Genomic DNA, 23,634 nt, shown 5'->3' on the forward strand with positions numbered 1-23,634 from the left:
AGCCCAGCCAGACAAGAGAAATCCTCTCTGGTCAGCACAGGGTGAGGAGACAGGAACATCTCTTACCTGTGCGTGACATGGTCCACAAGATGCTGCTTGAACACCAAGCTCCACCTTTTGATGGTGTTCAGCAAGGATGCCTTGAAAGGCCGAGCATCCACTTTCATCCAGCCATGGAAGATGCTGAAGGGCTCGATGCGATTCACCTCCTCATAGATCTTCTCGTAGGAGTCGATCTGCTCTTTGAACTGCTGCAGTGTGGGGGGAGTCTCAGGGACCCCGTCCTCCGCATGGGCCTCGACTTCTGCAGCGGTGAGGATGTGCCCGTAGAGGAGGAACTGGCGGCAGAACTCCTTCCTGTCCTCTCCGTAGAGGTAGGAGTAGCGGTCGAAGGCACTGCGGTACTCGCAGCAGGCCACCATCACAGCCTGCACGCGCCCCATCAGCTCGTGGCGCATGTCAGCCAGATCTGCCATGTCCTCCATGTCAGCCTAGAGGAGAGGGGAGATGTGGGAGCAGCGTGGAACCTCCTCACCACCACACACCATGAGGGAGCTCCACAGCACAGACCTGGTAGTGGGGGAAGCCGCTGTGCTCGGCCAGCCGGGGCACCAGCGATGAGATCCCATAGATGTCATTGAGAAGACTTTCCACCATGTCGTAGAAGCCATCGTTTGTGCCAGGGTCCACGGAGGGATGAAATATTAAATCCGGGATCACCAAATCCAGCTGCACCTCAAACAGGGGAGCGAGCCCGGCCTTGGGATCTGGTACGGAAGAACGGAGATGCCAGGATCTTCTTCAAGAGGAGAAAAATGATCTTGAGCCACCTCTAACATCCTACCACAAGATGTACACATACCCCACAGGGACACAGACACCCACTCAGTGGGTCCAGTGACACTGCGCTGGCACACAACACAGAGGCTGATGGTCTGGTACCCACAGGAGATACTGGAGATGAGACACAAGTGATTTAAGGACTGGAATAAAATGCTGTGGAGAATGCCTTAAAGAGACCAGGCTCTCCAGCTAATCAAAAGGGAGCCTGAGAGCTGAACAATTACAGCACACAAGTAGTTGCTGAGGAGAAAAACAACAGGAACCAAGAGGCTCTTTAATTTAGTGGAGAAGGGCATGAAAACCTCAGCAACTGGAAACTGAAGCCAAATGCACATGTGAAATTCTGTGCGTGTTTTGAACAAGATGGGCAGAACTAGATGCAATTCCCACTGTGCCTCCATATCCAGGGGGGAAGTGTTACTGGAGATGGGCTTTAGATGGACACAACCAGCTCTGGGGACTTCCCACACATGAGATTGTGTCACTTGTCCCTTTGTGCATGGGAGGGTGTAAGATTGATGCCCAAGCACAGACTTTGGATGATGCCTCAGTTTTGTCTGTCCATTAATCCCTGCAAATGATGCACAATCATTTCTATCCCTCCCCATAAGCAATGCTGGCTGGGAGATGGAGTCACCATGGAGATGAGGCCCTCAGTGACATGGTTTAGTTGTGGTACTGGCAGGCCTGGGGTAAAGGTTGGACTTGGTGATCTTAAAGGTCTTTTCCAACCTACCTGATTCTATGACCCTGTCTTGAGGCAGAACCCTCCCTTTGGTGAGACTGAAGCAGCCATCACAACCAGGGCAAAGGAACAAGCACTGACCTGTGTTTTCCAGGAGGTACTTGAGCGAGCACTCAATGGCAGTGAAGAATCCATCCAGGACTATCTCATCCACGTAATCCACATAGGCCTTCCAGACATCAGATGCTGGGTCTGCGAGTAAGAGGCTCTGGTTTTCCTGCAATTAAAAGATGCAAAAGTAGTACCCAAATCCTCACTGTGCTCCCCTCAGCAGCCTCAGGACCCTCCAGCCCCCAGGAGGACTTGAACAACCAAGGGAAGCCCAGCAGAGCAGCTCTTGGCCCCTCTGCTGCTGCTCCCCATGGTCTGAACAGCACAGCAAGGACAGAGCATGGGGACACTCATCTGGGGCCATGATGCCCTTCCCTCCCCAGGACCTCTGTGGCGCTTTGCAGTTGGTGCTGCCCCTGTGAGCAGCACTGGTGATGCCACCACACCGGTTGTGCCAGCCCTCCTGCCATGACCACAACCCCATATTCTCCTTGGCCAATCTAGCAAGTGCCCTGGTCTCTTGGGTGGTGGCTGGAGGTGGCTGAGCCTGTTACAGCTGTGACAGCAGAACCTGGGCATGGGAGACTCTCACTGTGGATTCAGGGTGCAGACAAGGGGGTTATTGGTCCAGGGCTGAGTGCAGACAGCAAGGTAAGGTTAGCAACAAGAGCTCAGTGTCCCAGAGAGGCTCTCTCCAGTGTCCAAGGCTGGATGGTGACCCTCAGGAGCAAACTTGACCTAAAATCTACCTTCCTCCAGGCCAAGTCCTGTCCCTGGTGTGGTAACACCTCACTGCGAGCAGGGGAGGAGCTCAGCTCTGGGCTTTCTCCGGGCCTGCAAAGAGGGGTCTCAGCTCTGGCAAAGCCAGAAAGCACCAAGGTTTCAGGAGCAGCTTTTCTCCTGTCACTCAGCTGACCCCCGGACTGGCAACGTCACTGCTTGCTCACAGAGGGACAAGTCTGAAGCAGAAAGGCAGGCAGAGCCTCTCTGCTGCCAGGAACATCTTTCAGAGGAGGATAATTCCAGCTCCTGCTGCACGACTCCCATCTAGTGGCTCCACAACTGCCGGGACTGGAGCCAGGCTGAGCCTGAACTGGGCGCCAATGGTGCCCAGCACCACACACGTAGCAGCTCATTAAAGCCACCCTTCATTAACACTGGATGAGGCTTGCAAAGGAGTTAAGGGAGTTCATTTTTAGGTGAAACAGCTCCAGACATTTCCTCCAGTGCAGAGACACAAAGCCTATGAGGAGCCAATGAATCCCTAGGGAAGTTCCCTCTCACCTTCAGCAGGGAATGAATCCTCTGCCCTGACTCCCGGACCAGGCTGTAACGCTTCTCCAGACGGTCCTGACAGTCCTCTAGGACCAGCAGTGATTCCCTTTTGCAGTCCTTCCTCTCCAGTATGGGTGACACCCAGGCCCGCACGATGGTCTGGATCTCCTCAACGTTGTCTTTGGCTTTCTGTACCCTCCGCTCGAGGTCATGGACACCATCCATCACCATGGAGATGTGACCACAGACACCTGATAAACAGGAGATGGTTGATGGCTTTTCAGAGTTGCTCGGCCAAGCTTTTGTGCACCCTCCCTAAGACCAGCCTCTGACTTACCCTCTGTGGTCTCATGTATTTCTTACCCATCATGGACACAGGAGACTTACCACCTCGACCAATAGACCCATTTCCAGCTCCCCCCTGTCCCAACAGACAGCCACAGCCTCTGCCTTCTGCCAGGAGCACCATCATCTGGGGATATCTGATAGGTCCTGATTCCCTCTGTTCAGGTTTGATCTCCCACTGACAGCTACTGGAGAGCTCAGCATGGGCAGGATGAGCACAACAGGCTGAGCATCTCTGCCACCATCACTTGAGCAGGGACCCATGGCCTCAACAGGTGGGCTGTGTCAGCCCCAGCTACCAGCGAGGGCTGCAGAGAGATGCAGGGAACTTAGGGTTCATCTGCAGGAAAACCCATCTTTATTACACAATGGAGAAAGAGGTTTTCACTGTGAGGACTTCTGCTCTGCAGGTACCCAAGGGAGGACAAGGTTCCTGTTCACACCACAAGCCTGATGACAGAAATGCATATTCCACCCGTGAGCAGTTCACTTTCACCAAGAGGAAACAAACTTCCTCTGCTCCACAGTTCAAACTGGTAAAGCAAGAAACTGCTTCAATCAGCCTACAGCCAAGGTGCACAATCCCACCCCAGCTGCAGTATTCCATCCTTCAGGAAAAGACAAGGTGGGCCTGGCTCCATCCCACTGCCCAGCCTTGCCATCTCCTTGATGGCACTGCTCACAGGGCAGCCTCTCCTCCCCAAAAGCCCGGCTGATCCTGAAGGGAGCAGGATCCTTTCCACAGCCCCAGCACATGAAAGGAATGTGGCAAGATGGGAGCTGCCATTCCTCACCCCAGTGCTGGCTCTGCTGGGAGTTGCAGTTGGGAACCAGGTGATGGAGGTTTGGCACGTGGGCAAGTCCCATGAGACCCACATGGATGTGCTCTTTCCCCCTGCAGAGGCAGCTCACCTTCCACCTTCCAGTTCAGTGTTTCTTCTGCCTCTTTCAGCTTCAAGTCAATGTCCTGCAGCTGCCCCTGTATTAGAGGGTATTCAACCTCCAGGACTGTCTTCAGGACCCTGTTGTATCTGTTCACCATCAGCTCCAAGTTGGCCACCATCTGCCGGAAGGATTCCCTGGAGGAATAGATTTCTGCTGCCACAGCTGGGATGGCTCCCATCTGGCTGCTGGACAGGTAGCTCACCTCCCTCAGCACCGACACCAGCTGCAGAGAGAAGGCAGAGAGCTGAGCATGGGACAATCCCACCCAGTGACTTTCTGAGCATCTTAGGGATCTGCTGCTGCTTTATTCCCAAAGCAGAATGCTCTGGAAAGAGCCTGGACACCCCCGACTCCATTCCATCTGTCTCCCATTGATCTTTGCCCCTGGTTTTCGTCCCAGCCAAAGACAGCTCTGTTAACTACCCAGCCAGCCAAAGCCACGATAATCTCTGGCTCTCTCAGCTACCCTCATCAGTAGTCTTTCAGCAGCCCTGTGCCTGCAAGCACAGTTTAGCAGTTATCTAAGCCAAAGACAAGATGGTGCATGCTCAGCACACCACAGGATGCCACCAGGATGAAGGGTGGAAAACATCCCCTGTGGCTATTTGACTCCCACATTAGCAAGGAGCTTCCAAGGAGATGGACAAATCCTTTGACTGAGGGACCAACCTTGACTGAGCTCTAAACCCCAAAGACTTCCCTAACAGGAGCACGTCCCAGGGAGCAGGGGATGTGTTGGATTCCAGTGCTGCCCAGGCCCCTGCCATGCAGCACCTCCAGCAAATGACATTTCTACAATTGAAGAAGCAGCTTTTACAGAAGCTTCCACTCCATCTCCACACACTGCTGGCTTGGATCCCTGCTTCTCCTTTGGGCAAGGTGGATGGTCAGTCCTCCCTGTGCTGGAGGCATGCTTTAGAGGGGCTCTAGGGGATAAAGACAAGCTCTTAAAACTCTCCTAAGTCTCATGCACTGCAACAAAGGAAGTCCAACAGGAAACAACCAAACTTTTCCTGGGCTTTTAACACCCTTTCAGGAAGCTCAGACTTCAGGTACATGTAACACAAACTCTGCAGGTGATGCCCCAACACCCCCACCAGTACAACTCTGGTCTGGAGATGCTGACACCCATTCACTGGCTACTCTGGGACTTTATGTCTGCCTTTAACCAGGATGTGCTCTGGTTAAATTGGAATTAAAGCCTGCAAAAAGGATGGTCCTTTCCAACCCTGACTGTTCCATGATGGTAAATCCATGTCAGCCATCACAGAAAGGGGTTCCGCAGACTCAGCAGCACAGATGCAGTACCAAGTTCACCAGACCCCCTGCATACACTGGATAAGCCCAGGCAAGCTCCTCGGCAGCAGTTTTTACCTGGGGATCAAAGTTGACTGTGATGAGTTTGGTGTCTGGGTCCCGCTGGATGAGCGGCTGGGCCAGGTTGTACTGGGATCGCTCAGACACTGTTTGGGACCAGTTCACATAGAGCTTTTCCTGATACCTGCAGAAGAAAACCCCAAAGATCCATCATACAGCTACCAGCCCACCAGAGCGATGTATAGCACCAAAGGAGAGCCAAGGCCAGCCCTGAGGATGAAGAACATGAAGGAATATTAAAACCCCATCTACGTCATCTCCATGAGCAACATGGCTTCAAACACAAGCACCCAAAACCAGTGTCAGCATCAAGTCAGGAGGGCAAAGCTCTCTCAAGCATGATTTTCAAAAGCATTCAATCTAGAGTAACAGAGAAGCAGCTGCTGGGCATTTCCAGAGTGTCTGAGCAGGATGGGTGCACTACAGAGCCCATCAGCCTTAGGGGTATTGAGCTCTTGAAGAGCTCAGCACCACCGCTGGGGATGGAAATGCAGAGACCTGACCTGGGGCCCTGGTATCCCACGTGCCATGGAGAGTCCCAGCACCCAAGCACCAGTGTCTTCTGAACCCTGCTGTCACCTGAGCACCTTGGGAACAGCACCCAGCAAACACCACCTCTGTTGAGGGCACCCGGGATCCTCTGGTGCCTGCTTCCTTCTGGAAGGCTGAACCAGGAACACTCAGCCCCTGTTCTGGCAGTCAGAAACAGGAAGAGTTGGTCTCCATCCAACCACCCTGTGGTACCCAGCAGCCAGATGTCTCAGCTCCCTTCACTGCTGATGGAGAGCAGGCCCTGAAGGGGTATCTCCTTCCTGGGGAGGTGGCTCTTCCCAAAGGGAAGTCCCGGAGAAACCAGTTCAGATGGAACATCAAACATCATGATACTAAGTCATGGGCAATGAATCTGTTCCTCCCATGGAAACTTCGAATTTCAAGATGGGAAAGGTTGTGGCATAGACACCTCCTCCTCTCTCACCAGGTGATTCCCTCTGGCTTAGAAAGAGACATTCCCAGGGCCTGGGCTTCCAAATGTGCTAGAAGGCGGCACACACAGCCCCAGCCTTGCCTGAGCCACCACCTACCTGTCGAGCAGCTGGATCATTTCTTCATACTTCTCCATCACCCTCCTTCCTTCAGCAGAATCCAAGTAGCTGGGAGCACAGGAGACAAGCTCAGCATTATGTGTAGCTCTGCCCTAAATCTGCACCTACCCTTCCCAAGAGCAGCCACCACTTTGAAGGCAGGTTCTGACTGGGGACTGTGGATTTCATCCCCACCACATCACCCAAAACAAGGCACAAAAGCTATCAAAGGTTATCCAAAGGCTATTCAACCCTTAGTGTGCCCTTTATCTGGTGTGTGCTTGACAGCCTGCACAACAGGCTGTCAATCTGCTGACAGATTCAATCCCTGGTGGGAAAGGGGGCTCAGTGCTGCTGGAGGAATACCGGTCTCTGACATACCTGATGCTCCCAGTTCCACACTATTTGCACAGAGCATGGCAGCCTCTGCTCACCAGCCAGCACTTCCCAAGGTCTAACAGGCTCAGAAGGAAGCAGCACTTGGCTCCTGGGAGATGCAGCTCTTTGTGGTGCCAAATCTGTGCCCCTCAAACAGGGAAGGGCAAAGGCATCCCAGAGCTGTGGGGCTGCACCTCCAAGCCCAGGCAGGCAGAGGAATTCCACCTTTTCCCCACTGTTTTATGTACAATATTCCAGTTTTCCTGAACACAACTGTTGATTTTAGAGGCTGTTTTGACAAAACCTGAATGAACTTCATCAAAACCTGAGCTGTCACCACTGGGCAAGTGCTGCTTAAACCTTCTGCAAGTAAACAGGTCCTCCCAGCAACCCCCAGCAAAAGCATCTTTGGTTTTCCTATTGACTCCTTTCTCCCTTTCAAGCTGCATGCAGGACACAGCATCACTCCCCCCCCCTTCTGCGGGGCATGGCTTGAAGTGATCTAAACCAAGGAAACAAAATCAATGCAGAATGTAGATCTGGCTTCTTCTGCATGGTTCCTTGAATTTCCCACCCAGATTAAAACCAGGCGTGAGAACTGTGCTGGGAATGCTCCAAGATCTTGTTACATTGCACTCATGTCTTTATAACAGTGCACGTAAACCCTTCCTTAATGCAGTACACATTGAGAGAAGGCTACTGATACTGCCCAGTGAGAACCCTAGAATAGTTTGGGTTGAAGGGACCTTAAAGCTCCTCCAGCTCCAACCCCTGCCACGGGCAGGGACACCTTCCATTAGAGCAGCTTGCTCCAAGCCCCTGTGTCCAACCTGCCCTTGAACACTGCCAGGGATGGGGCAGCCACAGCTTCTCTGGGCACCCTGTGCCAGCGCCTCAGCACCCTCACAGGGAAGAGCTTCTGCCTAAGAGCTCAGCTCAGTCTCCCCTCGGGCAGGTTAAAGCCATTCCCCTTGGCCTGTCCCTGCATCCCTTGTCCCAAGCCCCTCTCCAGGTTTCCTGCAGCCCCTTCAGGCACTGGAGCTGCTCTCAGGTCTCCCCTTCAGGAGCCTTCTCTTCTCCAGGCTGCCCCAGCCCAGCTCTCTCAGCCTGGCTCCAGAGCAGAGCTGCTCCAGCCCTCGCAGCAGCTCCATGGCCTCCTCTGCCCTCGCTCCAACAGCTCCATGTCCCTCTTGTGCTGCTGCCGCAGAGCTGGATCAGGACTGCAGGGGGGGTCTCCCCAGAGCACAGCAGAGGGGCAGGATCCCCTCCCTGAGGTGCTGCTCACGCTCTGGGGGTGCAGCCCAGCTGTTATGGAGATGACTTATTTTGCCCAAGCACATATGTGGATCCAGGTACTCCAAATCCTACCCAGCACAAGCCAAACTGTTCCTGTGACCACAAGCTGCAGCTCCTGAAGCACTTTCTATTATCCTGTGTCCAATGCTGCTGCTTGCAGGGCTCTTAAATGCTGTCTCATGCCATGAGACACGGCAGCTGAGAGCACAGGGCACCACTTATTCAAGACCACCCATAACAACAAGCATCTGGGTGATGAGTATTCCGGAACTCTCTTTCCTTGATCTTGGGAGATTGCTCCTTTGTTTAATGCTGAGAAAGTTCTGCCAGTGCCCAAAGTCCTCATCTTTTCAACCTCGAGACTCAGCCCCAATCAACACATCTTAGATGAGTCCAATGCAGCACCCCTCTGCCACCCACAGCTTGGATGATGCCAGAACCTGGGCAGAACCTTCCCCCCTCCAACTGGGAATGACTGCATCCATGACCATTGGATAATGTTCAACAGAAAGACAAACAGTGATTAACAAGACCAACTCAGCTGGCAAGGACACGCACGCATGTGGGATGCGCCTCAAGTGACCAAACGGCCCCTGGATCCGTGTGCGCAGCTCCCGAGCCCAGCCCAGCGCTCCAGCCACGGGGGGCATGTTCTTGTGCACAGCAGGGGATCCTGGGGAGGGCACATTGAAACAGCATTTGGTTGAACGCGGTACTTGTAACCTCAAAAGATACACCACCAGCAGCTCATCTGCACAAAACTGCTCTCGTTTCCCAGCTTCCTGCCTTACATCGAACATGTGATACACTGGGGGAGGTCTGTGACCAGGGCAAGTATCCACCAATCTCTCTGTTCCCTCTGTTAACCCACACTGGTTCCAGCAGTGCTGCCTCTCCCAGACTTGCCTGGCTCCAGTACAGCCTTCCTGAGGCAAGGGACCTGGGTGCTGTTCAACAGGACACACTCTTGTCCTCATAGCCTGACTGGAGTCTGACCCATGTCCTGCTGCACCAACCTTCCCGGGCCAGGATAAACCTGGAAAGGTTGATTAAAGCCTTGTTAAAGTCCCACTTACATTTACAGCATGACAGTGGAAACACAAGAACTTCATACTGAGGAGCACATGAGCAAGGCCCATGGGGTGTCCAAGGCAGGGCATAAGTGTGGAGAGAAACCCCCTGTTAGAACCTTGCTGGGGTAAAGCTCATTCCCAGTCACATCCCACGGACACACATTTAAACCATGGTCTTTTCCCCCCACTAGATCATTTGCTTGAATACTAAGAACAGCTTTCCCAGGCACTTCCATTGCCACCAGGAGCTACAGAGGCTCAAACCATTTGTAACAGGGCAAGTCTTGCTCTCCTTAGAAGAAAGGAAATTGTTCCCCATGAAATGAGTCTAAATAAATCATAATTATTAATAATAATAAAAAATACAATATTGTAATAATAATATTATAATATATAATAATATAATAATAAATAATAATAAAAAATAAGAACCTAAACCCCATTCCCTGTAGAATCTGTTGTACTCAGCATCAGCCACCCACCAAGCTCCAGCTCTGCCTGGATGTGCCTGGCGTAGATGAGCCTTGCATGGGCCACAGCACTGTGGAACATGCTGATGAGGACAAAGTATTTGTCAGCAGCATCTGCAGCGATCACTGGTCGCTCCAAGAGGCTCCCAAACATGTCCAGCAACTGCAGAGGGGAAGAAGCAGGAAAAGAACAGGGGAGAAATTCACAATGCAGACTTCAGCGGAGATCCACTGGGATCTCCTTCCCCAGCCCACATCATCCTTCTCACCAGCCCAAATGTCTGCACCAGTGGGTGCTGTGGACAAGGGAATTCCTTTACCCTGCTTTTCCAAGTAGTCCCTTCCCTTTGTTAGAGAGATCATGGGATCATAGAAGCAACCAGACTGGAAAAGCCCTTCAAGCTCATCCAGTCCAACCGTTCCCCAGCCCTGCCAAGGCCACCCCTAACCCATGGCACTGAGGCCTCGTCCCCACGCTGTGTGAACACTTGCAGGGACGGTGACTGCAGCCCTGCCCTGGGCAGCCTGTTCCAATGCCTGAGCACCCTCTGGGGAAGGAATTGTTCCTCAGCTCCATCTAAACCTGCCCTGGGGCAGCTTGAGGCCGTTTCCTCTTGTCCCATCCCTTGTTCCTTGGGAGCAGAGCCCAGCCCCTCCTGGCTCCATCCTCCTGTCAGGCACTTGTAGGGAGCCATCAGGTCCGCCCTGAGCCTTCTCTTCTCCAGACTGAACCCCCCAGGTCCCTCAGCCCTTCCCCATCACACTTGTGCTCCAGGCCCTGCACCAGCTCCATTGCCCTTCTCTGGCCCCGCTCCAGCACCTCAGTGTCTCTCCTGCAGTGACTTTGGAACCATATTCCAACTGGCATTCTTCAAATGTTTCAAAATCTGCTGTTTTTTCCAAACCCTTCCAAAGGGAATTGCTCTCACTTCCCATGGGCTTCTCTACAGACACTGGTTTTGAAATTGGTCATATAATCCCATTTCTTTTTCCTGCAAGATGAACACAGCAGCCTGGTTCCTGGAAAACCCCCGTTTCCACACCTAAAATCCATCCAGCTATTATCAATATGAACAAATTGATAACAACCATCCCCACAGGTTGAACGGCAGTTCCCACCAGGAAATCTTACAAAAAGCAGAAGTTCCCCCAGCACGCAGAGACACAAATCAAACGCCTGAGAGCCTGATGTGCATAACGTGACTGCTCCTCCTGTCTGTTCTCATTGTGCCACTCTCCATTCCCGTGGGCCTGTAGCTACAGCACTGCCCAGGATCCCAGCTCGGGGGTATTCCCACCCATGCAAACCACAGGTGCCCAATTTCCCCTCTCCAGAAGACAAGGACCATGACCAACAAACCTTAAAGGCATGCTCCAAGTCTGAGGCGTCATCAAAAGCCTGGATGAAAACAGTGCCCAACCGGCGGTCGATGTCTTCTACTTTCTGCTGGAATTCCAAGGCGTTTTGCACAAATTCCTGTGGGAAGACAGAACAGCAGCTGTGAGCCTGTGGAAGGGCACCTGGAAGGTACCTGCATCCTCCTCATCCAGGGATCTTTCCTATTCATCAGGCATTAAACCACTTGAGCTGAAGGCTACACCGCCATCCAGCCAACCCGCAGATGAACCTGCTGGGTCCAAATCCAGGTAGTTCCAAGGCAAAACAAGCCTGTGGTTTTCAGCTTGAATTGGCTGCAAATGGGACAACAATAAAGGCAGGTCGTAACACTGGCACCGGTTGCCCAGAGAGGTTGTGGAGTCTCTACCCTTGGACATATTCGACCTTGGAGAAGGTTAACCTGCCTGCTCACAGCCTTGCTCTGGCTGAGCTTGCTTTGAGCAGGGAAGGTGGAGGAGGTGATTTCCAGAGGTCCTTTCTAACCTCACCAGGTCTGTGTTTCTGTAACATCCATCCTCTTCCTGCACTGCTTCTTCAGCTCCAGTTGTAATAAATCCTTTCAAATTCAAGTGTAAAACCCAGGTTTGTTTTCCTACAGGTAAGAGCCCAAATCAAAGCCTCAACTTGACAAAGTGGGAGACATCAGTCTTCCTGTCCTGGCTTGGACAAAGCCACTAAAAATTAAGCCTCTAAATATGTCTGTTTTCTGTGTCATAAGACAACAGCTTCTGCCACTGCCGAGCTCCAGCAGAGCCATGTGCCCTGGTTTAGCTACAAAACAGGCTCTAGAAAGTATCAGGGGCTGCAAAACATAAGCACTGAAAGAACAAGCACAACTCAATCACACAAAGGCCATGGGGTCAGTGAACCCCAGCCAGCTCCCGCAGAGCCAACGTCACCCTTCCTCCTGTGCCCTCCCTCCTGAAGCAGGGGGGACACGGAGCAGTAAGATCCCCCAGGCAGCACTGGGGACAAGCCAGCACTGCAGAGATGTGCTGGGAACTGCAGGAGGCAAAGCACAAGCAGCCATCCCCACAGCAAAGTCCCAACACCTGAAAGCAAGGCACAGCAGCCCCGTGTTCCACTGCCAGCCCTGACACCTTCCACCCCAGCACAGCAGGGAGCAAGGCAGAAGCCTGCAGGAGCCAGGGCTTTGCCCCAGGATCACCTTCCACTTGGATGTGTGTCACAGCAGTGAGACTGGAGCTCCTCACCATGGAGCTGCCCTATGGCCACTCCAGTTTTAGCCCTGGGACAGGCCTGACCATGTCCTGCTCCTGAGGCACAGCGAGCTGAGCCTAAAGCAAATGGGACAAGCAGCAGAAGAAATCAAAGCTCCTCTCAGATCAGCCACAACCACAGGACCCAGATGGGACCCCTTCAGAAACCCCATCCTCACCCTTCCTTCACAGCTCACCCCCAGGCCACGCTGCTCAGTGTCAAGACCAAGAGCAGGAGTTTGTGAACAGGCAGTAAGGAGGCCCAAGGCACAGTTGCTTTGCCCTGCTTGCATGACACATGCTGCTGTGAACACCTGTGATCCGGACAGCCACTGAGCCATGACCCAGAGGGCTGGCAAGATTCATTAAAGCACTACTGATAACACAGCATGGAGCCTTTAAATTCCAGGAGCACCAGATGCCAATGTGTTCATCTAGACAAGAGCAAACACATCCCCAGAGGTTACCTGAGCTGGCCCTCATCACACAAGCTGGACACCAAGAGCAGGAAAGCAAAGAAACAGGGATGTTGGTGCAGCTCAACCACACCAGCAAGTACCACATAGAGGGAAAGCCTGCATAAAGGGCATGGAAATCCCTGTTTCCCAGCTGCACTGGTGTCAAGTCCTGAGCTGGGAAGAGGCCAGCAGGACTGCATATGAGCCAGGGCTCCATGGCAGAGGAAGCTGTTGTTTACCAACACACACATTGCTGGAGTTACCACAAGCTGGTCCCACCTACCGTGTTGGTCAGGTCAAGGCAGTCATAGGAGTGCTCTGTCAACACCTTGTACGCCTCCTGGAAGTTCTCATACATGTCCAGCACCTGCTGGCCCAGGGCCTTCCCTTTAATCCCACTGAACTCCATCTTTTCCAGCTTCATCAGGTCCAAGGCAGTTGCCAGAAGATCCTTCAAAGTCAATGGAGGACACAAGTTAATGTATCGACAAAAGATGGCAACAGTGGTTGCTGTTGATGGCCGTACTTGCTGCCATTCCAAGGGTGTCCCCAAGCCGAGTGGCACAACCACGACAGGGGGAAGCTAGATGCTGCCTGTCCTGGTCACCAGCAGCTGCTCAGAACATGGCCCTCCCTAGGGGGACCTGCTGCTACCACCAGAAATACTACAACTCTAAACTGCTTTAAGGATGTTTAAAGGACAGGTCCAAAGCAGACCCTGGTCTGTCATGCACAGACCTCACAATCCCAATGTTAGAGGTATTGACCAAGAGACTTCTGATGTTTACAGGTTCACAGCTCCTGCCCAGACCTCCCTGTCTCCAAGTGGGTGTCACTGTCCCTGCTCAGCTCATCTCTGCAATGGGCAGGGACACCTTCCACTCCAGACAGCACGGGGCTGCCCCAACACACTCAGACCTGCTCTCTGCAGAACATCACCCCCAGCCCGAGGGGCCCTTGGCCACCCTGGGAGCTGAGGGATGAGGGGACTCATGACTCCACATGTCCCTGTCTTGGATGAGCATCTCACAAGCAGTGACAAACAGGGGCACCCCTCAACCACAGCATCCCAGCAGACAGACCATCAGGGTGTGAAGGTGTCACTGAAACCTGGTATCAAAGCGATGAGCTGGTGAGGAACATTTCCCTGCTCCTCCCCAGGCCCATGTGGCCACGCTCAAGGGGAGCACGTGGGCTCTGCAGCTCTGGGGTGTCTCTGATGGCAACAGGAGGACTGGCAGACTGTAGAGCCTTATTTACAGCTGTGAAATGCACAGTCTCCAGTAACTGCCATTCCCCTGCCCAAGAGGAGCAAGGAGTCCAGCAGGACTCTTTGGAAACAACACCACATTGACCAACCTGAGCAGGACACAGCTGCACCTTACACATGCAGCAAGCAGGACATAGTAAAACAAAGTCCCAGCCTTGCTGTAACAGACCTAACAGCAAAGAAGTGCCTCATGCCCTGGTATCAGGTGAAGCGACAGGAAAGGAAGATGCCAGCAAGTGAGTTCATGGCTACAGACCTCTCCTGAAGGCTTGCAATAGTTTTCAAGACCAGAGTCTCACCTCCACCATCTCCAGTCTCTCCAGGAAGCTGTCCAGCCTTGCAAACACCATCACAGCAGGGAATTTCCACTCCCTCACTTCCTGGCCTGGTCCATAATATGTGTGCAGTCTTTCCCTTCTCTCCTCAAACGCCTCTTTGAATGCATTCAGGATGCTGAGCACCAGCTGCACCTTGCCCAGGCTCTCTTCCATCTCTCCTTTCAGAAGATCTTCTGGACACAGGTACACCGTGGCCTAGAAAAGCAAAATTTGAGAGGTCACTTCTGCTGCCACAGAGAACAAGGACTTCTTGCAGTGAACATGTCTGATCTCACCTCTCACATTAAGAATCCCTTTGCCAGGGAAGGATGGGGAATAGAAGGAGAGAAGGGACTTGCATGAAAGAACCCCCCTTGGCAAACACAGGCAGCATGGCCACGCACCCGCTGGATAAGGAGGTTGCAGATTTCCTGGAGCAGCACTACTATCCTTGCAGGCATGTTGTAGTGCTTGGAGGTGACCCAGATCAAACACACCACATGGAGCAGAGGGACCAGGAAAGGCTTCACCTCATTGAACTCAACCTTCTCGATGTCCTCCAAGTGGCGCTTGAGGGGCATCAGGTGCAGGTGAATGTCCTGAGCTTCGGCCAAAGCTGTGGTAAGAGATGGGAGAAGTGGCGAGACTGAACCAAGCTGTGGTGGGCTATAAGGTGGATGAAAGGTACCTGGGAAAACCAGGAGTCATGGAGCACACTCACCTACCTGTGTGCTGGAGAGTGCTCACCCATGAACACTGCTCACCACAACAGGATGCACACTGACATGAAGCTGAGCAACAGGGAGCTGGGACAGGGCTCTGTGCACAACTGCTAAATGTTGTGCACAGCAACCTGTGTGGTGCAGTCACCACACAGGAGGGAAAGGATGGGAACCAGAGGGACCTGGACACGCTTGAGAGGTGGGACAGTGCGAACCTGATGAAGTTCAACCAAGCCAAGTGCAAGGTCCTGCCTCTGGGCTGGGGCAACCCCAGGCACAGACACAGTTTGGGCAGAGAAGTGATTCAGAGCAGCCTCAGGAGAAGGACCTGGGGGTGCTGGGTGAGGAGAAGCTCCCCATGACCCACCTTCACTGAAGGGCACAACAAAAGGGAGAGGGGCAAAGGCAAAGGCAGGTGAAAACAAATCCCAACTGAAATGTTGCAGTCAGGGGGAGTGTTGCTGTAACTGGGTTAAACCCATATATTTGGTGTATTTTGATTAGATCCTTAAAGCTTTCATTACAGAACCATAGGATTAGTGTGACAAGGAACTCTTGGCTCCTTACAGAAGAGGGTTTTCTCGAGCCTGTATATAAACTGCACAGCATAGAGTATGACACAGATCCCTAGTAGACTGTTTCTATGGGAAGGGGTGAAGAACAGAGTAACCTGTCAGCATGCACTTAGCTAGAAAAGCCTGGGTGATTTTCCTTGTAAGTCTTTAGTTCCCTCAACTGGGAAATGCAATCTTGTTTTCTTGCTCCCAGCTCTCGTCTCACTGCAGTGTGCCAGACTGGAAAAATACGGGAGAAGGCAGATTTGCTGATGCACATCACCATCTACAGGTCACCTGCCCCACAGCATCCTTGCAACCATCTCCCTATCAAGAAGGCCAGGAAAGCTGGGCAGGCCGGACCTTGCATTCAGGAGGACATTACTGGGTGGGGATGTGGGCAGACACATGGGCCATGCTCACACCATGCTGCAGCCGCTTCACGGCTACCAGGCCTCCAACCACAATGCAAAAGCTGGGGTAAATCCTGCTGCACTCATGTGAATCACAGGATCCCAGCCTGGTTTGTGTTGAAAGGACCTTAAAGCTCCTCCAGCTCCAACCCCTGCCACGGGCAGGGACCCCTTCCACTAGAGCAGCTTGCTCCAAGCCCCTGTGTCCAACCTGCCCTTCAACACTGCCAGGGATGGGGCAGCCACAGCTTCTCTGGGCACCCTGTGCCAGCGCCTCAGCACCCTCACAGGGAAGAGCTTCTGCCCAAGAGCTCATCTCAGTCTCCCCTCTGGCAGGTTAAAGCCATTCCCCTTGGTCTGTCCCTACAGGCCCTTGTCCCAAGCCCCTCTCCAGGTTTCCTGGAGCCCCTTTATGCACTGGAGCTGCTCTGAGGTCTCCCCTTAAGGAGCCTTCTCTTCTCCACGCTGGACAAGCCCAGCTCTCTCAGCCTGAAAGCTTTATTTCATCAGAGAGTTCCCAGATCCCCTCACTCAGACCTTCGGGAAGGATCTGGCTCAACAGACCAGGGATCAGGCTTGTCCCAGCCTGTAAAAAAAAGCAACAGATCAAGCACAAGCAGCCCAGCTGCACTCCGTGAACCAGACAGGGCCAGACACAAGGCTGCAGTCCCCTCAGTCACAGCAAACTGAATGACCAGGGCCACTACAGCCACACTGGGCTTGGGACCAGTACCATCAGGCTAGGGACAAAGGCCAGAAACCAGCACTATGGTGAAGTTGCCCCAGCACCTCACCTGTCTCAACATCCATGAGCATAGTGTTGAAGGTTGGGATGTAACTGCTCCCAGCTCTCTTCAGCACCTCTATCATGTTGCTGACCTTCTTGGTTCTCAGCTGGTTGTAAATACATTCCAGGTTCTCACACCTGCAACAACCAAGACAGATTACAGCTGCCCCCTCACACCACGCATCTCCCTTGCCCCTGATTCAGGATTTCCTTCAGCTCCACATGGGCTGAGTGAAAAGAAATGGGAAGAAGACACAGACAAACCCCACAGGACAAACAGTGCAGGGGTTCAGCATTATCACAGCTCTGCACTGCCAGAACACTTCTGAAGGAAGCCACGACGAGCTTCTGCAGACATCAGTAACAGCTCTCCTGCAGGAAGGGCTTTAAATGATGGACTGACACAGCTCGAGAGTGCAAAGGGCAGAAGGAAATACCATTCCCAGGCTCTTGAGCCTCTAAAACCCCTCTGGCACAGACAGATGAAGAGCAGCACTGCTTCTAGGAGGCACTACAGAACACTACACACTACAGAACACTACACCACATCATCACTTCCTCCTGTGGCTGGTTTCTAGTGAACAGTGACAGAACTCCCTCGAGGTGCAGCCCCTGTGCTGGGGGCAAGTTAAAACACAGCCCAGGGCCCAGTGACCTCCCTGACTCTCTGCAGGCCTTGCTCTTCTCAAGCCATAGAAGCAGCAGCTCTGTGTGTCTCCAGCACTCTCCCTCCACCCAAAACCAGAGCCAGTGACCACCATGCCCTGGGCTGGCCCCCCAGGGTACCTGTTCTCCCAGAACTCCAGTTCCACCTTTGGGTTGGGGTTGCTGCCTTGCAGGAGAGGCTCTGAAGACTCTTTCTTCAGTGCTTCCTGGATCTGGTAGCTCCAGTCTATGATGGACGACTCAGTGGCATAGACCAGAGATTTATCTATCAGCTCCAAGCTGCAGAAAACAGACCACGAGGTTAACTTTGCTTTCCTCTTGTTGATGGGCAATGCTCGACCGGATCTACTTCAAATGACCCCACGGATGGCTGGAGTTTACACATTGCAGTCTAGCTTCACCTTTCAACACCCCAGAACAATGGAAACCCAAAAGGCGGTTGCCACCTCTCTGCACAGCCAGTCACTGTGGCATCAGATCCATTCGGGTTCAGGGGCTGACCTGGAGAGCCAAACCTCCAGCAGCATTATCTCTCCCTGTACTGTTCTCCCTGAATACATTCCACCTCCCCACAGCCATTAACTCAGTTCAGAGAGAAACTGCACAGAGTGAGCTGTAGCCCATGTCTGGGCCACATGCTTTTGCTCGGGGACCTCGGGAGATGTGCAAACACATCTGCTCTATGGACCTTCCAGACTTAGTTACTGTGGATTGGGCCAGGCTCACAGCACTGCCACAGTCAAAATCCTTGCCCTCCGCAGCCTCTGGCACCAGCTTGGCTTCTTGGGAGGACCAGGGTGGAAGTTCCTGCAGCTGCAATGACATGATCAGCTAGCAAAGGATGAGGGGTCCTCAGCTGCCGGATAATGCCTGGCTACACAGGGGCCTCAGCCTCCCATGGCTGCCCAGTGATCTGGACAAGGAGATCCAGTGCACCTCAAGCTGGGCAGGAGTGCTGATCTGCTTGAGGGTAGAAAGGGTCTGCAGAGGGATCTGGACAGGCTGGAGTGATGGGCTGTGGCCAGTTGTATGTGGTTCAATAAGCCTCAGTGCCATGGGTTAGTGGTGGCCTTGGCAGTGCTGGGGAACAGTTGGACTTGATGGTCTTAAAGGTCTTTTCCAACCTGAAAGTTTCCATGGTTCTGTTCCATGGTTATAACTAGTGAAAACCTGGGGTGGCTTTCCTGGGGACTGGCCCTCAGGGCTGTAAGAGAACTTCAGAATCAGGATTGCTACCAGGAAGGTCCACCTATGACTGGAGAGAACCCAAATTATCAAAGTCTTTACTGAAGAGAAACACAGTGGGTGTTGAAGAGAAAGGCAGTGGGTGTGTGGAAGCCACCCTGCTTCTCCAGGAGAACAGATGCAACAGGTTCTATATCTCTCTATGGGACCAGGAGCAGTTTAGGAGCTTGCTTGCAGGAAGTTTTAGGTGACTTTTCCCATACGTGATAAATCCACGTTTGAAAGGAGGCAAAATAGTCCTGCCCAAGCAGGCAGCATGGACCTCTATGAAACAGGGTAAAACGTCTCCTGGGTTTGGGTTTTATCATCATTGATCCGAGCAGTTCATTGCTTCTGGGGAGAGGCTCCCCAGAGGACCCAGCACATGCATCAGTGAGGTTGTACTCACCATTTCTCATTGTCCAGATCAATGTCCTCGATTCCCTCTGAACCAGCTGGAAGAGGCAGCAAGGTCTTGCCCTTTACTTGGCCAACAATCTTGAAAACAGTGCTTTTCAGGTTGTGGACATGACGTATAAGGTCTTGGGACACCACTCGTGGCCAGCCCTGATGGTTCTTCTGGTTTGTCAGGATGGGCACGATCACCTACAGCAGGAGTCATGAGAGAGCAGTGAGAAACAAGTGCTGCAGGAGACAGACAGGCCACCCTGCTCCTAGGTCCTTGCTTGGCCAAGCCTGCACACTCAGTGCTGCCTCAAGCATTTCCCTGCTACATGAAACAAGGGCAGATGATGATGAACAGACCTCATCAAACCCGTGTATAGGCCCACTCTGTGCACTTGTACATCCCTTCCCCTGAATCCAAGAGGCTGAGTAAGTTGGAAAGCAGCAAAGTGAGCAGCCCCATCTTCAGCCTCCCTCAGCCCTACATCTAGAGACAGCACCATGGGTCCTTCTCCCCTTGCCTTCACAGAACATCCTGGTGCTTGCTCCACCTTTCAGGGCACAGGCTCTCCCAGGGTGGCTCCAGGCTGGCACCAGCCTGCAGCAACAGCCCGACAAAGCCTGGTTGTCCCTGGTGACAAACAATGGCCTTGGCTGAGGGGAAAGGGATATATAGCTACAAATACACTGAAAAGGAATAAATACAAAAGTGCAAAGGAGTCCAGCAGCCAGGCCTGCCCTGGTGCTGCCCCATCTCTGTAACTCCAGCTGGCACTGCAGACCTGGCACCAGCAACCGTCATGCTCAGGGAGCTGTGGGGAGGGCGAGCACAACCCCAAGGAACAAACTGTGGCTGCCCCATCCCTGGCAGTGTTCAAGGCCAGGTTGGACACAGGGGTTTGGAGCAAGTTGCTCTAGTGGAAGGTGTCCCTGCCTGCGGCAGGGGGTTGGAGCTTTAAGGTCGTTTCCAACATAAACTAGTCTGGGATTCTGTGAAACCATGGACTGAGAATGCCAGTGATGTTGTAACCAGTCAATGAGAGCTGCTCATTTTCTTCTTGGTTGTTAAACCCATTGTTGGGCTCCCCAGGAGCCCCCAGCTCCACAGAGCAGAGGCGCACTCCTCCTGCCAGGCAGACAAGGTTGCTTTCTCACTGAATGCACACACAGTTGTGGTGTGTCTGTTCCTGACATCCTAAAACACCCACAGTGAGATGGACACAAACTGTTTCACTGACAAATTCTCCTAAGGCTGCCCTAAACCCCTCTGTTCAAGGACCAGAGACCCTTCCACTCCAGCACAGCCCCATCACTGTGTCCCACAAGTGACGTCTGAAAGTGGGACCAAGCCCGGGCAGAACCTGCTCGGCAGCAACCCTGCATGGGGAGAGGAAAGCCTGGGAATGACCATCAGGATGCACCATCCCACCTGCTGAAGGCAGCCCGGAAACAGGATCTACCGGGATCTGCTGGAGTGTTCCTGGCCTGTGCCACCACGTACACATCAACCCCAAATGCAAACCCCTGTCTGGGCAGAGTCACCAAGACCATGGGGCTCAAGGCCCTCAAAACCAGAGCTGCCCACGTACATAATTGTTATCCCACCAAAGTGGGATAACCGCTCTGCGAGGCTGCTCTTGGAATCCAGCCTATCCATCACCATCAGTCCACCAAGAGCATCTCCAATCAAGCAGCTCCTCTATTCCCCATTGCAGCCTTGCTGCTGAGACTTCTCCAGGTGAGGGGCCATCAGGAATAGCTGGGGACAGCGCTGCTTCTGGCTGCCAGCACAGGAAGGAGCAAGGACCTTGAAGATCCCTCTGGGCAAACATCAGCCTCCCGGGGTGTGTGAACTGAGTTCAGTGGGGCTGAATTCCTTTAGCTGAGTTCTTGTCACTGGGTGGCTTTGCCCAGCTTGGAGCTGGTTTCTGGAGCCTTGGGCTGTGCACCCGTGCTTAGCTCTTGGAAGATAAAGGAGCTGCATGGATACCAAGGGGCAGAAACCAGAGAGATGTGAAGGAGTTTACAGCCCACCTGTAAAAACAACCCAATAATGGACAAGGAGAGCCCAGAGCAGAACCCAGCACTGGACCGAGATGTGATGCACACAGACCAGGGCTGCTCCTATTCCTGCAACACTTTGTTACACTCAGGCTACAGGAGGCTCCCTCTGACCACCAGGAAAGGCTTTTCCACACGAGAGTAACCGAGCACTGGCATGAGGCTGCTGGGGTTCTTGCGGCATCTCATCTGCATCCTCACAGAGACTTAGAAGCCACATGGGCATGGCCCTGGGCACCTGGCTCTGGGTGACTCTGCTTTAACAAGGCTTGGACCAGGGGACATCGAGGTGTCCCCTCCAGCACTTTCCAGCTTGTGATTTGTGTCCCACAAGGACAGCAGCATTAGACAGGCCCAGAGCTGATGTGGGTCAGGACTGAGGAGGTTTAACTGAAAGACCCCCATGAAGCAGGAGGAGGTGCTGTGAATCATGGAATCAACTCCCCTGGAAAAGCCCTTTAAGCTCACCCAGTCCAACCCTTACCCCAGCCCTGCCAAGGCCACCCCTAACCCATGGCACTGTGGCCTCGTCCCCACGGGGTGTGAACACTTGCAGGGACGGTGACTGCAGCCCTGCCCTGGGCAGCCTGTTCCAATGCCTGAGCACCCTCTGGGGCAGGAATTGTTCCTCAGCTCCATCTAAACCTGCCCTGGTGCAGCTTGAGGCCGTTTCCTCTTGTCCCATCCCTTGTTCCTTGGGAGCAGAGCCCAGCCCCTCCTGGCTCCATCCTCCTCTCAGGCACTTGTAGGGAGCCATCAGGTCCCCCCTGAGCCGTCTCTTCCCCATCTGAACCCCCCAGGTCCCTCAGCCCTTCCCCATCACCCCTGTGCTCCAGGCCCTGCACCAGCTCCATTCCCTTCTCTGGCCCCGCTCCAGCACCTCAATGTCTCTCTCGTAGCGGGGTCAGAGCGGCTCCAGCCGCAGCAGGAGCAGGAGCAGCCCCGCAGCCCGCTCCCAGCGCTGGAGGCTGCCCGGGCCTTACCTCCTCCACGAGGGCGGCGAAGTGCGGCAGGGGCTCTGCGGGGAGGTCCCCGCACAGCAGCGGCCCGGGGCCGGGCGGGCGCAGGAAGAAAAGCGCCTTGCGGCGGGCGGAGGGCGGCGGGGGGGGGCCCAGCTCCAGCTCCAGCTCCCCCCCGGGCCCGCGCCAGGCCAGCAGCGCCGGGCCCGCGGCCCCGCTCAGGAACGACCTCAGCGCCGGGGCCCCGGCCCCCAGCCCCGGCCCCGGGCCCAGCGCCAGCGCCGCGCACCGCTCCAGCCGCGACACCGCGGGGTCGGGGGCAGGCTCCGGGACCGGCTCCGGGCTCGCGGGGGGCTCCTCCGCCGCTTCCATCGCGCCGGGACCCGCCGTGTTTGCGGGCGGAGCCGCTGTTGCCCGGGGCACACCAAGGCGGGGCCCAGCGCCGGCCCCGCCCGCCCGGGGGCTTCGCTCTCCCCGTCTGGACGGGACGGGACGGGCGGCCCCGGAGCCAGCCCGCGGGGAGCGCAGCGGCCCAGGCTGGCCCCTGCCGCCACCCACAGCAGCACCGGGAGCGCACCGGGCCCCGCTGCACCCGCGGCGGCTCCATAGGAAAGCGAGAGGCGGGTCTGTAGCCATGAGCACGGGGGAGACTGAGCTGAGCTCTCAGGCAGAAGCTCTTCCCTGTGAGGGTGCTGAGGCGCTGGCACAGGGTGCCCAGAGAAGCTGTGGCTGCCCCATCCTTGGCAGTGTTCAAGGCCAGGTTGGACACAGGGGCTTGGAGCAAGCTGCTCTAGTGGAAGGTGTCCCTGCCTGTGGCAGGGGTTGGAGCTGGAGGAGCTTTAAGGTCCCTTCCAACACAAACCAGGCTGGGGTTCTATGAGAAGAAATGATCCAATTCACACCCATGCAATAACAACAGCTTACTTAGTCTTACCCCAGGCCCTGCACTGTGCTGGTCATCCCCTTTCTGCTCTAGACAAGCACACTTAAAACACAGCTGATCAACAGAAGGTGCTTGGCTGCCAGTTGCCATCTTACGTTTCCATGCCCTTAAAATGAAGCCTTAAATCTTTAATGCGTGCTGGTACTGTTTCCTGAGCCACCTCTGAAAGCAAAGCCAACCGAAGCAGCACAAAGCTCCCGCCCCTGCTCCCAGACACAACACTGGTGAGGAAGAAGTAACGCTGACCCCCAGGCAACCTCCATCACTCTCACCTTGACCCCAGGCTTTCCTCCTGTCTGCCCACTGCCAGCTCACAGCCGCTGCACCCAGGGTGGGAATCTGCTCCAGAGGCCTTC

The 23,634-nt window shown here is 54.1% G+C and overlaps 2 protein-coding genes across 2 annotated transcripts in view; one reads left to right on the forward strand and one right to left on the reverse strand.

The window, feature by feature from the left end:
* Positions 1–17,939, reverse strand: part of DNAH9 (dynein axonemal heavy chain 9) — a 165,746-nt gene extending 147,807 nt beyond the window's left edge. Inside the window, exons 1-15 of the mRNA XM_062610562.1 lie at positions 17,807–17,939; positions 17,028–17,158; positions 14,949–15,160; positions 14,527–14,760; positions 13,241–13,408; positions 11,241–11,357; positions 9,893–10,043; positions 8,896–9,010; positions 6,664–6,732; positions 5,579–5,705; positions 4,172–4,427; positions 2,924–3,165; positions 1,670–1,805; positions 571–767; positions 67–491 (exon numbers count right to left, since the gene is read on the reverse strand). Of these exons, the coding sequence (XP_062466546.1) occupies positions 67–491; positions 571–767; positions 1,670–1,805; positions 2,924–3,165; positions 4,172–4,427; positions 5,579–5,705; positions 6,664–6,732; positions 8,896–9,010; positions 9,893–10,043; positions 11,241–11,357; positions 13,241–13,408; positions 14,527–14,760; positions 14,949–15,160; positions 17,028–17,103 (2,525 nt within the window). The 5' untranslated portion in view covers positions 17,104–17,158; positions 17,807–17,939. The remainder of the gene's footprint in view (positions 1–66; positions 492–570; positions 768–1,669; positions 1,806–2,923; positions 3,166–4,171; positions 4,428–5,578; positions 5,706–6,663; positions 6,733–8,895; positions 9,011–9,892; positions 10,044–11,240; positions 11,358–13,240; positions 13,409–14,526; positions 14,761–14,948; positions 15,161–17,027; positions 17,159–17,806) is intronic.
* Positions 1–23,634, forward strand: part of SHISA6 (shisa family member 6) — a 542,762-nt gene that overhangs the window by 398,239 nt on the left and 120,889 nt on the right. The window lies entirely within an intron of this gene.

This window comes from Pezoporus occidentalis, unplaced genomic scaffold (genome assembly GCF_034315485.1).
Source record: "Pezoporus occidentalis ecotype Australia unplaced genomic scaffold, CSIRO_AGI_Poc_V1 ctg148, whole genome shotgun sequence".
In the NCBI taxonomy this organism is placed as follows: domain Eukaryota; kingdom Metazoa; phylum Chordata; class Aves; order Psittaciformes; family Psittacidae; genus Pezoporus; species Pezoporus occidentalis.